Here is a 16,608-nt window from a genome sequence, read left to right as displayed (position 1 = left end):
CAGTTTGAACACTGGCTAGGCTGCTCATCACAAGACAACGTGAATTATCGGAAGGGGCATGAGAGTGGGTGCCCGACAGATGGGACATTCCATTTCCGAGGTTGTGCATTCAAAATTCCTCAATCTATGGTGTTATGTGTGTACAGGGAATACCTCATGGGAGGCGTTACCACCACATTGGAGAACACAGAGGCCGACCACCGGTGCCAAATGATGGTGACCAGCAGCGTCTGCCCAGAATTGTCCTGGTAACAGACAAGAGACACTGGCTCAGATCACATCCACATTCAATGCAGGAGGTACCAGCCGCATAGCCAGCAGGTCAGAGCAGCGTTCTTTACCTTCCATGGGATATGGGAGCAGAAGACCCACCAGAGTGCCCCAGTTACCACTACAACACCGGACACCGCGCCTCACCTGGAGGACTGGCAACATGTGGCGTGGTCTGATGTGTCACGGATCCAGTTGTATTGGGCTGATGGCAGGGTTTGTGTGTGTTTGTGTATGTGTGTGTGTATATGTGTGTGTGTGTTTGTGTATGTGTGTGTATATGTGTGTGTGTCTATATATATATATATATATATATATATATATATATATGACGATTGATTACTGTGACCGGACGCCTTTCGTCTAGACCGTCACTGGTCACGGGTTAGCCCTTTTGGACTCCCACTCACCGTCAGTGACTGCCTGTCACTGACTCTGCCCACTGCGCCGTGGGCGTTTAACGATGCTGCCACCACCAAACTCTACCATCGGCGTTTGGAACCGCTTTTTATGTAGAATCAGGTACCTACGTCGGCACCTGGAACCGCTTCTGCTGCGTATGCGTTTGATTAACTGCGGACACACCTCCTGTTTGGTGTTGGCTGTTCCCACCTGATCCCTCGCAATGGACCAGGTCTGCACGGTAGCTGGCAGAGGGCTTGAACTTGGAGACACGGAGCTCTTACCCAGAACAGCAGGAGAACGGAATAGCGTTTTGGCGCAATTCTGTTGGTCGCAGGATTGGGTCAATTGAAGTCAAGGCAAACAGTGTTTATTTACTCAATGTCTTAAAGAAGACCCTCCCTTCCGTCTGAAGGGGAATATCACACAGAAATCAAACAGCAATTCTCCACAAAGGATTTTCAAAGATGTACCACATACAGGAATCTTATCAGCAGGTCTCCTCCACACAGAAGTTACAGGGTTGTACCACACACACAGGGCTCACAGTCCCTCTTTTTATGTCATTCTTACACACATCATCACAGGGGGGCAAATCCACCCTGTGTTCCTTCTAGCCAATCATTCTAGCTCAGAAAACATAAATTAACAACATATTACATTTCAAAGGAGTCTCTCAATATCCTCCTTCCTAATCCACCAACACAAACTGATTTATCATACATTATACTGTCTCCTAAAATGTTGGTATAACATTTCACAGGATATGGTAAATGACATTCAGCTTTTAGAAGTGGCATCCAAAAGGATCTTCTTAAAACAAATGAATTGTCTTTTCAAAAGGAAGTTCTGTATGTGAAGTGTTTGGCTATATGACACCATTCACACCTTCACACAGTAACCTTCCAGCCAGAGGTCACTGACCACAACAGGTCTTCCTATTCATCAGACCTCCTGCTAGTTTCTGCAGACACAGAGGCTGTCATGTCATATTCAGGCATATATTCAATAAGTGCATTTTCTCTACAAAATATACATTTAAACCATAAAGTGCACAGCCTATTAAATATACGTTGCCTCATGCACTAATGCATTGCAGATCAGCTGCAGTGCATTACAGCAATACATATATACTTTAATACAGTTTACTATGAACCATGTGCAGTGTACTTTTACACTGTCCACTTTAACTGTGTCAGCGCTGGTCGCAGTGGGAGCTGGCTCTCCCTGTCCCGCAGCGGCCATGACACACTCTACCTACACTCCCCCAGTGCAGCAAGTGCAGGCCACTGCATATAAAACATTAAAAACACACAGCGCATAGCGCAGAGTATACATTTACAATGGGCGCCTGGCGCCTTTTTGTTCTTTTAAAAATGGCGGCACAGCACAGGGGTTAACCCCTTCACTGCTGTGGCAGCCATTAACCCAGTGTGGCCTGCCTCCGGCCACACTTACAATCGAAACATTGGTGATATTTACCTGCTGTTAAGCTTCTATTTGTCCGAGTGCGGCTGCATCTGCTGTGTATATATATTTCTCTAAGTAATCCGCACACTCCTCAGTGTAGTATAGTTGCTGGAGTACAACATGAATGTTCACTCAGGGTAAGCTCCACAGACAGAGAAGGCATAATATACTATGGGGGAGCACTCACCAGCCTTCAGCCAATTCATTAAGGGTGATAACTTTATTTCATCATAGTAAAAAAAAAAATCTATATACAGTATATATATTAAAACAATCAAATGTCCTGACTGACTCATCAATGCCCAGCCCAAACCCCTGGACCTAGAAACAATAATCAGGGAGTACACTTCTTCCATGACGTAGGTGCCCACTAAGAAGGGATTTTTCTAAATTCTAATCCTAAGGGGGTAAAAAGGGTTAAAATGCTCCCTTATTTGAATAGTGAGGGAAGGGAATGTATTACTACAGAGATGAGAGAGGAAAATGTATTACAACAGCAGTAAGAGGGGAATGTGTTACTATAGAGGTGAGGGAGGGAATGTGTTACTACACAGGTGAGGGAGGAGAATGTGTTACTACACATGTGAGGGAGGAGAATGTGTGTTACTACACGGGTGAGGGAGGGAAATGTGTTACTACACAGGTGATTGAGGGAAATGTGTTACTATACATGTAAGGGAGGGGAATGTATTACAACAGCAGTAAGAGGGGAATGTGTTACTACACAGGTCAGGGAGGAGAATGTGTTACTACACAGGTCAGGGAGGAAAATGTGTTACTACACAGGTGAGGGAGGAGAATGTGTGTTACTACACAGGTGAGGGAGGGGAATGTGTTACTACACAGGTCAGGGAGGAGAATGTGTTACTACACAGGTCAGGGAGGAGAATGTGTTACTACACAGGTGAGGGAGGAGAATGTGTGTTACTACACAGGTGAGGGAGGGGAATGTGTTACTATACATGTAAGGGAAGGGAATGTGTTACTATACATGTAAGGGAGGGGAACGTGTTACTACAACGGTATGGGAGGGGATGTGTCAAATGTGTTACTACAGTGAGGAAAGGGAACATGTTACTACAGTGTTGAGGGAGGATGTGTTACTACAGTGCTGAGGGAGGGGAATAAGTTACTGCAGGTATTAGTGAGGGTAATGTGTTACTACAATGGTGAGGGAGGGTAATGTGTTACCACAGGGGTGAGGAAGGGATTGTATTTCTACACAGGTGAGGGAGGGGAATGTTGAATGTGTTACAACACGTGCGAGGGAGGGAAAATGTGTTACTACAGAGGTGAGCGAGGATAATGTGATACTACAGAGGTGAGGGAGTGGAATGTGTTAGTACAAAGGTGTGGGATGGTAATGTCTATATACACACACACACACACACACACAGATATACATATATACACACGCATACAGACACACTTCTCACCTTTAGACGGCTAATATTCACCTCCATCTTTAACTGCTCCACATCTTTTCGGGCCTCAGAGATCTTGGCCAGGTTGTTAGACATCCTGTGCAGAGGAGACGCAGGTGAGGCAGGTGCAGGTGATACTCCCCCGGGGAGGGGGAATTACACCTGGGAGGTAACATTAATTACAGCTGGAGCAACGTGATGAATATAACTAATTATGATCAGTGTGAGACAGAGCAAGAACTGACAGGGATAATGGAAGTTTGGTCTATGAGCTACCACACAGTACATGTGATAATACTGTGACACATTGTGGTAGCGTGTGTGCCTCCTGTACATAACACAGAAGTGAGGTTACAGGACTCGGAGGATAACTGTGTTACACCCGTGTAGAGGACATGTGATAATACTGTGACACATTATGGTAGTGTGTGTCTCCCGTACATAACACAGAAGTGAGGTTACAGGACTCGGAGGATAACTGTGTTACACCCGTGTAGAGGACATGTGATAATACTGTGATACATTGTGGTAGCGTGTGTGCCTCCCGTACATAACACAGAAGTGAGGTTACAGGACTCGGAGGATAACTGTGTTACACCCGTGTAGAGGTCATGTGATGATACTGTGATACATTGTGGTAGTGTGTCTCTCCTGTACATAACACAGAAGTGAGGTTACAGGACTCGGAGGATAACTGTGTTACACCCGTGTAGAGGACATGTGATGATACTGTGATACATTGTGGTAGCGTGTGCCTCCTGTACATAACACAGAAGTGAGGTTACAGGAATCGGAGGATAACTATGTTACATCCGTGTAGAGGACATGTGATGATACTGTGATACATTGTGGTAGTGTGTGTCTCCTGTACATAACACAGAAGTGAGGTTACAGGACTCAGAGGATAACTATGTTACATCCGTGTAGAGGACATGTGATAATACTGTGATACATTGTGGTAGCGTGTGCCTCCTGTACATAACACAGAAGTGAGGTTACAGGACTCGGAGGATAACTGTGTTACACCCGTGTAGAGGACATGAGATAATACTGTGATACATTGTGGTAGTGTGTGCCTCCTGTACATAACACAGAAGTGAGGTTACAGGACTCGGAGGATAACTGTGTTACACCCGTGTAGAGGACATGTGCTGATACTGTGATACATTGTGGTAGTGTGTGTCTCCTGTACATAACACAGAAGTGAGGTTACAGGACTCAGAGGATAACTATGTTACACCCGTGTAGAGTACATGTGCTGATACTGTGATACATTGTGGTAGTGTGTCTCCCGTACATAACACAGAAGTGAGGTTACAGGACTCGGAGGATAACTGTGTTACACCCGTGTAGAGGACATATGATAATACTGTGATACATTGTGGTAGCGTGTGCCTCCTGTACATAACACAGAAGTGAGGTTACAGGACTCGGAGGATAACTGTGTTACACCCGTGTAGAGGACATGAGATAATACTGTGATACATTGTGGTAGTGTGTGCCTCCTGTACATAACACAGAAGTGAGGTTACAGGACTCGGAGGATAACTGTGTTACACCCGTGTAGAGGACATGTGCTGATACTGTGACACATTGTGGTAGTGTGTGTCTCCTGTACATAACACAGAAGTGAGGTTACAGGACTCGGAGGATAACTGTGTTACACCCGTGTAGAGGACATGTGATAATACTGTGATACATTGTGGTAGTGTGTGTCTCCTGTACATAACACAGAAGTGAGGTTACAGGACTCGGAGGATAACTGTGTTACACCCGTGTAGAGGACATGTGATAATACTGTGATACATTGTGGTAGTGTGTGTCTCCTGTACATAACACAGAAGTGAGGTTACAGGACTCGGAGGATAACTGTGTTACACCCGTGTAGAGTACATGTGATGATACTGTGACACATTGTGGTAGTGTGTGCCTCCTGTACATAACACAGAAGTGAGGTTACAGGACTCGGAGGATAACTGTGTTACACCCGTGTAGAGTACATGTGATAATACTGTGACACATTGTGGTAGTGTGTGCCTCCTGTATATAACACAGAAGTGAGGTTACAGGACTCGGAGGATAACTGTGTTACACCCGTGTAGAGGACATGTGATGATACTGTGATACATTGTGGTAGCGTGTCTCCCGTACATAACACAGAAGTGAGGTTACAGGACTCGGAGGATAACTGTGTTACACCCGTGTAGAGTACATGTGCTGATACTGTGACACATTGTGGTAGTGTGTATCCTGTACATAACACAGTAGTGAGGTTACAGGACTCGGAGGATAACTGTGTTACACCCGTGTAGAGTACATGTGATAATACTGTGACACATTGTGGTAGTGTGCCTCCCGTACATAACACAGAAGTGAGGTTACAGGACTCGGAGGATAACTGTGTTACACCCATGTAGAGGACATGTGATGATACTGTGATACATTGTGGTAGCGTGTGTGCCTCCCGTACATAACACAGAAGTGAGGTTACAGGACTCGGAGGATAACTGTGTTACACCCGTGTAGAGTACATGTGATAATACTGTGACACATTGTGGTAGTGTGTGCCTCCTGTATATAACACAGAAGTGAGGTTACAGGACTCGGAGGATAACTGTGTTACACCCGTGTAGAGGACATGTGATGATACTGTGATACATTGTGGTAGCGTGTCTCCCGTACATAACACAGAAGTGAGGTTACAGGACTCGGAGGATAACTGTGTTACACCCGTGTAGAGTACATGTGCTGATACTGTGACACATTGTGGTAGTGTGTATCCTGTACATAACACAGTAGTGAGGTTACAGGACTCGGAGGATAACTGTGTTACACCCGTGTAGAGTACATGTGATAATACTGTGACACATTGTGGTAGTGTGCCTCCCGTACATAACACAGAAGTGAGGTTACAGGACTCGGAGGATAACTGTGTTACACCCATGTAGAGGACATGTGATGATACTGTGATACATTGTGGTAGCGTGTGTGCCTCCCGTACATAACACAGAAGTGAGGTTACAGGACTCGGAGGATAACTGTGTTACACCCGTGTAGAGGACATGTGATGATACTGTGACACATTGTGGTAGTGTGTATCCTGTACATATAACAGAAGTGAGGTTACAGGACTCAGAGGGTAACTGTGTTACACCCGTTGTGGCAGTGTCATAGTCTGCAATCCGTAAAGAACCCGTGTACACAATATGAATGTATATAATAATAAGAGTGGCACTGTATATAATCTATCTGTATATAATAAGACTAGCACTGTATATAATCTATCTGTATATAATAATTAGACTAGCACTGTATATAATCTATATGTATATAATAAAAGAACACTGTATATAATCTATAAGTATATAATAAGACTAGCACTGTATATAATCTATCTGTATATAATAAGACCAGCACTGTATATAATCTATCTGTATATAATAATTAGACTAGCACTGTATATAATCTATATGTATATAATAAAAGAACACTGTATATAATCTATAAGTATATAATAAGACTAGCACTGTATATAATCTATATGTATATAAAAACACTGTATACAATCCATATGTATATTAGACTAGCATTGTATTTAATCTATATGTATTTAAAACACTGAATATAATAAATCTAGCACTGAATATAAGACCAGCACTGTATATAATCTATCTGTATATAATAAGACCAGCACTGTATATAATCTATCTGTATATAATAAGACCAGCACTGTATATAATCTATCTGTATATAATAACACTAGCACTGTATATAATCTAACTGTATATAATAAGACTAGCACTGTATATAATCTATCTGTATATAATAATAAGACTAGCACTGTATATAATCTATCTGTATATAATAATAAGAGTGGCACTGTATATAATAAGAGTGGCACTGTATATAATCTATCTGTATATAATAAGAGTGGCACTGTATATAATAAGACTAGCACTGTATATAATCTATCTGTATATAATAAGACTAGCATTGTATATAATCTATATGTATATAATAATAAGAGTGGCACTGTATATAATCTATCTGTATATAATAAGAGTGGCACTGTATATAATCTATCTGTATATAATAAGAGTGGCACTGTATATAATAAGACTAGCACTGTATATAATCTATCTGTATATAATAAGACTAGCATTGTATATAATCTATCTGTATATAATAAGACTTGCACTGTATATAATCTATCTGTATATAATAAGAGTGGCACTGTATATAATCTATCTGTATATAATAATAAGACTAGCACTGTATATAATCTATCTGTATATAATAATAAGACTAGCACTGTATATAATCTATCTGTATATAATAAAAGAACACTGTATATAATCTATAAGTATATAATAAGACTAGCACTGTATATAATCTATATGTATATAAAAACACTGTATACAATCCATATGTATATTAGACTAGCATTGTATTTAATCTATATGTATTTAAAACACTGAATATAATAAATCTAGCACTGAATATAAGACCAGCACTGTATATAATCTATCTGTATATAATAAGACCAGCACTGTATATAATCTATCTGTATATAATAAGACCAGCACTGTATATAATCTATCTGTATATAATAAGACTAGCACTGTATATAATCTATCTGTATATAATAAGACTGGCACTGTATATAATCTAACTGTATATAATAAGACTAGCACTGTATATAATCTATCTGTATATAATAAGACTAGCATTGTATATAATCTATATGTATATAATAATAAGAGTGGCACTGTATATAATCTATCTGTATATAATAAGAGTGGCACTGTATATAATCTATCTGTATATAATAAGAGTGGCACTGTATATAATAAGACTAGCACTGTATATAATCTATCTGTATATAATAAGACTAGCATTGTATATAATCTATCTGTATATAATAAGACTTGCACTGTATATAATCTATCTGTATATAATAAGAGTGGCACTGTATATAATCTATCTGTATATAATAATAAGACTAGCACTGTATATAATCTATCTGTATATAATAATAAGACTAGCACTGTATATAATCTATCTGTATATAATAATAAGACTAGCACTGTATATAATCTATCTGTATATAATAATAAGACTAGCACTGTATATAATCTATCTGTATATAATAAGACTAGCACTGTATATAATCTATCTGTATATAATAAGACTAGCACTGTATATAATCTATCTGTATATAATAACACTAGCACTGTATATAATCTATCTGTATATAATAATACTAGCACTGTATATAATCTATCTGTATATAACACTAGCACTGTATATAATCTATCTGTATATAATAAGACCAGCACTGTATATAATCTATCTGTATATAATAACACTAGCACTGTATATAATCTATCTGTATATAATAAGACCAGCACTGTATATAATCTATCTGTATATAATAATAAGAGTGGCACTGTATATAATCTATCTGTATATAATAAGACCAGCACTGTATATAATCTATCTGTATATAATAAGACCAGCACTGTATATAATCTATCTGTATATAATAAGACCAGCACTGTATATAATAACACTAGCACTGTATATAATAAGACCAGCACTGTATATAATCTATCTGTATATAATAACACTAGCACTGTATATAATCTATCTGTATATAATAAGACCAGCACTGTATATAATCTATCTGTATATAATAAGACCAGCACTGTATATAATCTATCTGTATATAATAAGACTAGCACTGTATATAATCTATCTGTATATAATAAGACCAGCACTGTATATAATCTATCTGTATATAATAACACTAGCACTGTATATAATCTATCTGTATATAATAATAAGAGTGGCACTGTATATAATCTATCTGTATATAATAAGACCAGCACTGTATATAATCTATCTGTATATAATAACACTAGCACTGTATATAATCTATCTGTATATAATAAGACCAGCACTGTATATAATCTATCTGTATATAATAAGACCAGCACTGTATATAATCTATCTGTATATAATAAGACCAGCACTGTATATAATCTATCTGTATATAATAAGACCAGCACTGTATATAATCTATCTGTATATAATAATAAGAGTGGCACTGTATATAATCTATCTGTATATAATAAGACCAGCACTGTATATAATCTATCTGTATATAATAAGACCAGCACTGTATATAATCTATCTGTATATAATAACACTAGCACTGTATATAATCTATCTGTATATAATAAGACCAGCACTGTATATAATCTATCTGTATATAATAACACTAGCACTGTATATAATTATCTGTATATAATAAGACCAGCACTGTATATAATCTATCTGTATATAATAATAAGAGTGGCACTGTATATAATCTATCTGTATATAATAAGACCAGCACTGTATATAATCTATCTGTATATAATAAGACCAGCACTGTATATAATCTATCTGTATATAATAAGACCAGCACTGTATATAATCTATCTGTATATAATAAGACCAGCACTGTATATAATCTATCTGTATATAATAAGACCAGCACTGTATATAATCTATCTGTATATAATAACACTAGCACTGTATATAATCTATCTGTATATAATAACACTAGCACTGTATATAATCTATCTGTATATAATAATAAGAGTGGCACTGTATATAATCTATCTGTATATAATAAGACCAGCACTGTATATAATCTATCTGTATATAATAAGACCAGCACTGTATATAATCTATCTGTATATAATAAGACCAGCACTGTATATAATCTATCTGTATATAATAACACTGGCACTGTATATAATCTATCTGTATATAATAACACTGGCACTGTATATAATCTATCTGTATATAATAACACTGGCACTGTATATAATCTATCTGTATATAATAAGACCAGCACTGTATATAATCTATCTGTATATAATAACACTGGCACTGTATATAATCTATCTGTATATAATAACACTAGCACTGTATATAATCTATCTGTATATAATAAGACCAGCACTGTATATAATCTATCTGTATATAATAAGACCAGCACTGTATATAATCTATCTGTATATAATAAGACCAGCACTGTATATAATCTATCTGTATATAATAAGACCAGCACTGTATATAATCTATCTGTATATAATAATAAGACTAGCACTGTATATAATCTATCTGTATATAATAAGACCAGCACTGTATATAATCTATCTGTATATAATAACACTAGCACTGTATATAATCTATCTGTATATAATAACACTAGCACTGTATATAATCTATCTGTATATAATAACACTAGCACTGTATATAATCTATCTGTATATAATAAGACCAGCACTGTATATAATCTATCTGTATATAATAAGACCAGCACTGTATATAATCTATCTGTATATAATAAGACCAGCACTGTATATAATCTATCTGTATATAATAAGACCAGCACTGTATATAATCTATCTGTATATAATAACACTAGCACTGTATATAATCTATCTGTATATAATAAGACCAGCACTGTATATAATCTATCTGTATATAATAACACTAGCACTGTATATAATCTATCTGTATATAATAACACTAGCACTGTATATAATCTATCTGTATATAATAAGACCAGCACTGTATATAATTATCTGTATATAATAACACTAGCACTGTATATAATCTATCTGTATATAATAACACTAGCACTGTATATAATCTATCTGTATATAAGACCAGCACTGTATATAATCTATCTGTATATAATAATAAGACCAGCACTGTATATAATCTATCTGTATATAATAACACTAGCACTGTATATAATCTATCTGTATATAATAACACTAGCACTGTATATAATCTATCTGTATATAATAACACTAGCACTGTATATAATCTATCTGTATATAATAAGACCAGCACTGTATATAATCTATCTGTATATAATAAGACCAGCACTGTATATAATCTATCTGTATATAATAACACTAGCATTGTATATAATCTATCTGTATATAATAACACTAGCACTGTATATAATCTATCTGTATATAATAAGACTAGCACTGTATATAATCTATCTGTATATAATAACACTAGCACTGTATATAATCTATCTGTATATAATAACACTAGCACTGTATATAATCTATCTGTATATAATAACACTAGCACTGTATATAATCTATCTGTATATAATAAGACCAGCACTGTATATAATCTATCTGTATATAATAACACTAGCACTGTATATAATCTATCTGTATATAATAAGACCAGCACTGTATATAATCTATCTGTATATAATAACACTAGCACTGTATATAATCTATCTGTATATAATAACACTAGCACTGTATATAATCTATCTGTATATAATAACACTAGCACTGTATATAATCTATCTGTATATAATAACACTAGCACTGTATATAATTATCTGTATATAATAACACTAGCACTGTATATAATCTATCTATATATAATAATAAGACCAGCACTGTATATAATCTATCTGTATATAATAACACTAGCACTGTATATAATCTATATGTATATAATAATAAGAGTGGCACTGTATATAATCTATCTGTATATAATAAGACCAGCACTGTATATAATCTATCTGTATATAATAACACTGGCACTGTATATAATCTATCTGTATATAATAACACTGGCACTGTATATAATCTATCTGTATATAATAATAAGAGTGGCACTGTATATAATCTATCTGTATATAATAATAAGAGTGGCACTGTATATAATCTATCTGTATATAATAACACTGGCACTGTATATAATCTATCTGTATATAATAACACTGGCACTGTATATAATCTATCTGTATATAATAATAAGAGTGGCTCTCAGATCCTATGCTCCTCCATTGTGTAGATAGCTATAATCCTGTCCTGTGAGACCCCATCGCTCAGTAACATCATACAGACATCCGTCTGTCTCTATGCTCAGCCAATCTACCTGCAGTCAGATCACAGGTGTCCCCTCCAACCCACCAGGACCCCTCGTCTGCTACACTCACCTGTACACACAGACGGCAGCGAGACAGGACAGAGGCGATGACTCCGAGCTTCTTCTCCAGGTCTGACAGACGTGACGGCTCCTATATCACAGCAACCCCCAGAGAGATGAGGAAACAACTGTGACCACGCCAAGAGGTACACACAGCGCCTAACACAGCTATCACCACTCAGCAGTAATATTACATCACCCGGTGACCGGGGAACATCGTATTACATCACCCTGTGACTGGGGTACAAAGTATTACTACATCACCCTGTGACCGGGGTACAGAGTATTACTACATCACCCTGTGACTGGGGTACAAAGTATTACTACATCACCCTGTTACCGGGGTACAGAGTATTACTACATCACACGGTGACCGGGGTACAGAGTATTACTACATCACCCTGTGACCGGGGAACAGAGTATTACTACATCGCCCTGTGACCGGGGTACAGAGCATTACTACATCACCCTGTGACCGGGGAACAGAGTATTACTACATCACCCTGTGACCGGGGAACAGATTATTACTACATCACCCTGTGACCGGGGTACAGAGTATTACTACATCACCCTGTGACCGGGGTACAGAGTATTACTACATCACCCTGTGACCGGGGAACAGAGTATTACTACATCACCCTGTTACCGGGGTACAGAGCATTACTACATCACCCTGTGACCGGGGAACAGAGTATTACTACATCACCCTGTGACCGGGGTACAGAGTATTACTACATCACCCTGTGACCGGGGAACAGAGTATTACTACATCACCCTGTGACCGGGGAACAGAGTATTACTACATCACCCTGTGACCGGGGTACAGAGTATTACTACATCACCCTGTGACCGGGGAACAGACTATTACTACATCACCCTGTGACCGGGGTACAGAGCATTACTATATCACCCTGTGACCGGGGAACAGATTATTACTACATCACCCTGTGACCGAGGTACAGAGTATTACTACATCACCCTGTGACTGGGGTACAGAGTATTACTACATCACCCTGTGACCGGGGAACAGAGTATTACTACATCACCCTGTTACCGGGGTACAGAGCATTACTACATCACCCTGTGACCGGGGAACATAGTATTACTACATCACCCTGTGATCGGGGAACAGAGTATTACTACATCACCCTGTGACCGGGGTACAGAGTATTACTACATCACCCTGTGACCGGGGTACAGAGTATTACAACATCACCCTGTGACCGGGGTACAGAGCATTACTACATCACCCTGTGACCGGGGAACAGAGTATTACTACATCACCCTGTGACCGGGGTACAGAGTATTACTACATCACCCTGTGACCGGGGTAAAGAGTATTACTACATATCACTGTGTGACCGGGGTACAGAGTATTACTACATCACCCAGTGACCGGGGTACAGCGTATTACTACATCACCCTGTGACCGGGGAACAGAGTATTACTACATCACCCGGTGACCGGGGAACATCGTATTACATCACCCTGTGACCGGGGAACATCGTATTACATCACCCTGTGACCGGGGAACAGAGTATTACATCACCCGGTGACCGGGGAACAGAGTATTACTACATCTCCCTGTGACCGGGGTACAGAGTATTACTACATCACCCTGTGACCGGGGTACAGAGTATTACTACATCACCCTGTGACCGGGGAACATCGTATTACATCACCCTGTGACCGGGGTACAGAGCATTACTACATCACCCGGTGATCGGGGAACAGAGTATTACTACATCAGCCTGTGACCGGGGTACAGAGCATTACTACATCACCCTGTGACCGGGGTACAGAGTATTACTACATCACCCTGTGACCGGGGAACAGAGTATTACTACATCACCCGGTGACCGGGGAACATCGTATTACATCACCCTGTGACAGGGGAACATCGTATTACATCACCCTGTGACCGGAGAACATCGTATTACTACATCACCCTGTGACCGGGGTACAGAGTATTACTACATCACCGGGTGACCGGGGTACAGAGCATTACTACATCACCCTGTGACCGGGGTACAGAGCATTACTACATCACCCTGTGACCGGGGTGCAGAGTATTACTACATCACCCTGTGACCGGGGTACAGAGTATTATTACATCAACCTGTGACAGGGGTACAGAGTATTACTACACCACCCTGTGACCAGGGTACAGAGTATTACTACATCACCCTGTGATCGGGGAACAGAGTATTATTACATAACCCTGTGACCGGGGTACAGAGTATTACTACATCACCCTGTGATCGGGGAACAGAGTATTATTACATCACCCTGTGACCGGGGTACAGAGTATTACTACATCACCCTGTGACCGGGGTACAGAGTATTACTACATCACCCTGTGACCGGGCTACAGAGCATTACTACATCACCCTGTGACCGGGGTGCAGAGCATGACTACATCACCCTGTGACCGGGGTGCAGAGTATTACTACATCACCCTGTGACCGGGGTACAGAGTATTACTACATCACCCTGTGACCGGGGAACAGAGTATTACTACATCACCCTGTGACCGGGGTACAGAGCATTACTACATCACCCTGTGACCGGGGAACAGAGTATTACTACATCACCCTGTGACCGGGGAACAGAGTATTACTACATCACCCTGTGATCGGGGAACAGAGTATTACTACATCACCCTGTGACCGGGGTACAGAGTATTACTACATCACCCTGTGACCGGGGTACAGAGTATTACTACATCACCCTGTGACCGGGGTACAGAGTATTACTACATCACCCTGTGACCGGGGTACAGAGTATTACTACATCACACGGTGACCAGGGTACAGAGAGTATACAGCGTATTATTACATCACACAGTGACAGGGGTGCAGAGAGTATACAGCGTATTACTACATCACACGGTGACTGGGGTACAGAGAGTATACAGCATATTACTACATCACACGGTGACCGGGGTACAGAGATTATACAGAGTATTATTACATCACACAGTGACCGGGGTACAGAGAGTATACAGCGTATTACTACATCACATGGTGACCGGGGTACAGAGAGTATACAGAGTATTATTACATCACACGGTGACCGGGATACAGAGAGTATACAGCGTATTACTACATCACACAGTGACCGGGGTACAGAGAGTATACAGCGTATTACTACATCACACGGTGACCGGGGTACAGAGAGTATACAGAGTATTACAACATCACACAGTGACCGGGGTGCAGAGAGTATACAGCGTATTACTACATCACATGGTGACTGGGGTACAGAGAGTATACAGCATATTACTACATCACACGGTGACCGGGGTACAGAGATTATACAGAGTATTATTACATCACCCGGTGACCGGGGTACAGAGAGCATACAGCGTATTACTACATCACACAGTGACCGGGATGCAGAGAGTATACAGCGTATTACTACATCACACGGTGATCGGGGTACAGAGAGTATACAGAGTATTATTACATCACACGGTGACCGGGATACAGAGAGTATACAGCGTATTACTACATCACACAGTGACCGGGGTACAGAGAGTATACAGCGTATTACTACATCACCCGGTGACCGGGGTACAGAGAGTATACAGCGTATTATTAGTAGGGGTGAGCGGGTTCGGATTTCTGAAATCCGAACCCCCCCGAGCCCCCCCGATCCGAGTCCGATCCGAGTCAGGCTCGACTTTTCCCGCCTGACTCGGATCTGACATCGAGGCAAAACGTCATCATCCCGCCTTCCGAGTCTCGCGGGTTTTGGATCCTATATAAGGTACCCGCGTCGGCGCCATTTTCTCACTCGGCTGTGGACAGTGAAGAGGGAGGGTGGGAGTTAGTGCTGTGTAGTGTAGTGTAGTGTAGTGCTGCTGTTGTCCACTACTTCAAAGTCCATAGGGGCTGGCTGTGTTGTGCTGTGCTGCTGTTGTTAATAGGGGCTGTGTCCACTACTTCAAAGTCCATAGGGGCTGGCTGGACTGTGTTGTGCAGTCAGTTCCAAAGTCCTGTGCAGTGTC

At 39.8% G+C, this 16,608-nt stretch overlaps 1 protein-coding gene across 2 annotated transcripts in view; it reads right to left on the bottom strand.

Moving 5' to 3' along the window:
• The window catches only part of LOC148439472 (guanine nucleotide-binding protein G(I)/G(S)/G(O) subunit gamma-8-like), a 95,355-nt gene that overhangs the window by 43,235 nt on the left and 35,512 nt on the right, over positions 1–16,608 (bottom strand). Inside the window, exons 2-3 of one of the 2 annotated variants that reach the window (XM_088464705.1) lie at positions 12,607–12,687; positions 3,579–3,663 (exon numbers count right to left, since the gene is read on the bottom strand). In XM_088464705.1, the coding sequence (XP_088320831.1) occupies positions 3,579–3,663; positions 12,607–12,687 (166 nt within the window). Of the gene's footprint in view, positions 1–3,578; positions 3,729–12,606; positions 12,688–16,608 lie in introns of those variants that run through there. The other variant, XM_088464706.1, reaches the window with a different exon arrangement.

The sequence above is a fragment of the Taudactylus pleione genome, unplaced genomic scaffold, assembly GCF_031769625.1.
Source record: "Taudactylus pleione unplaced genomic scaffold, aTauple2 ptg001760l, whole genome shotgun sequence".
Lineage (NCBI taxonomy): Eukaryota > Metazoa > Chordata > Amphibia > Anura > Myobatrachidae > Taudactylus > Taudactylus pleione.
The sequence above is the reverse complement of the archived record's forward strand: the minus strand, read 5'-3'. Positions and strand labels throughout refer to the sequence as shown.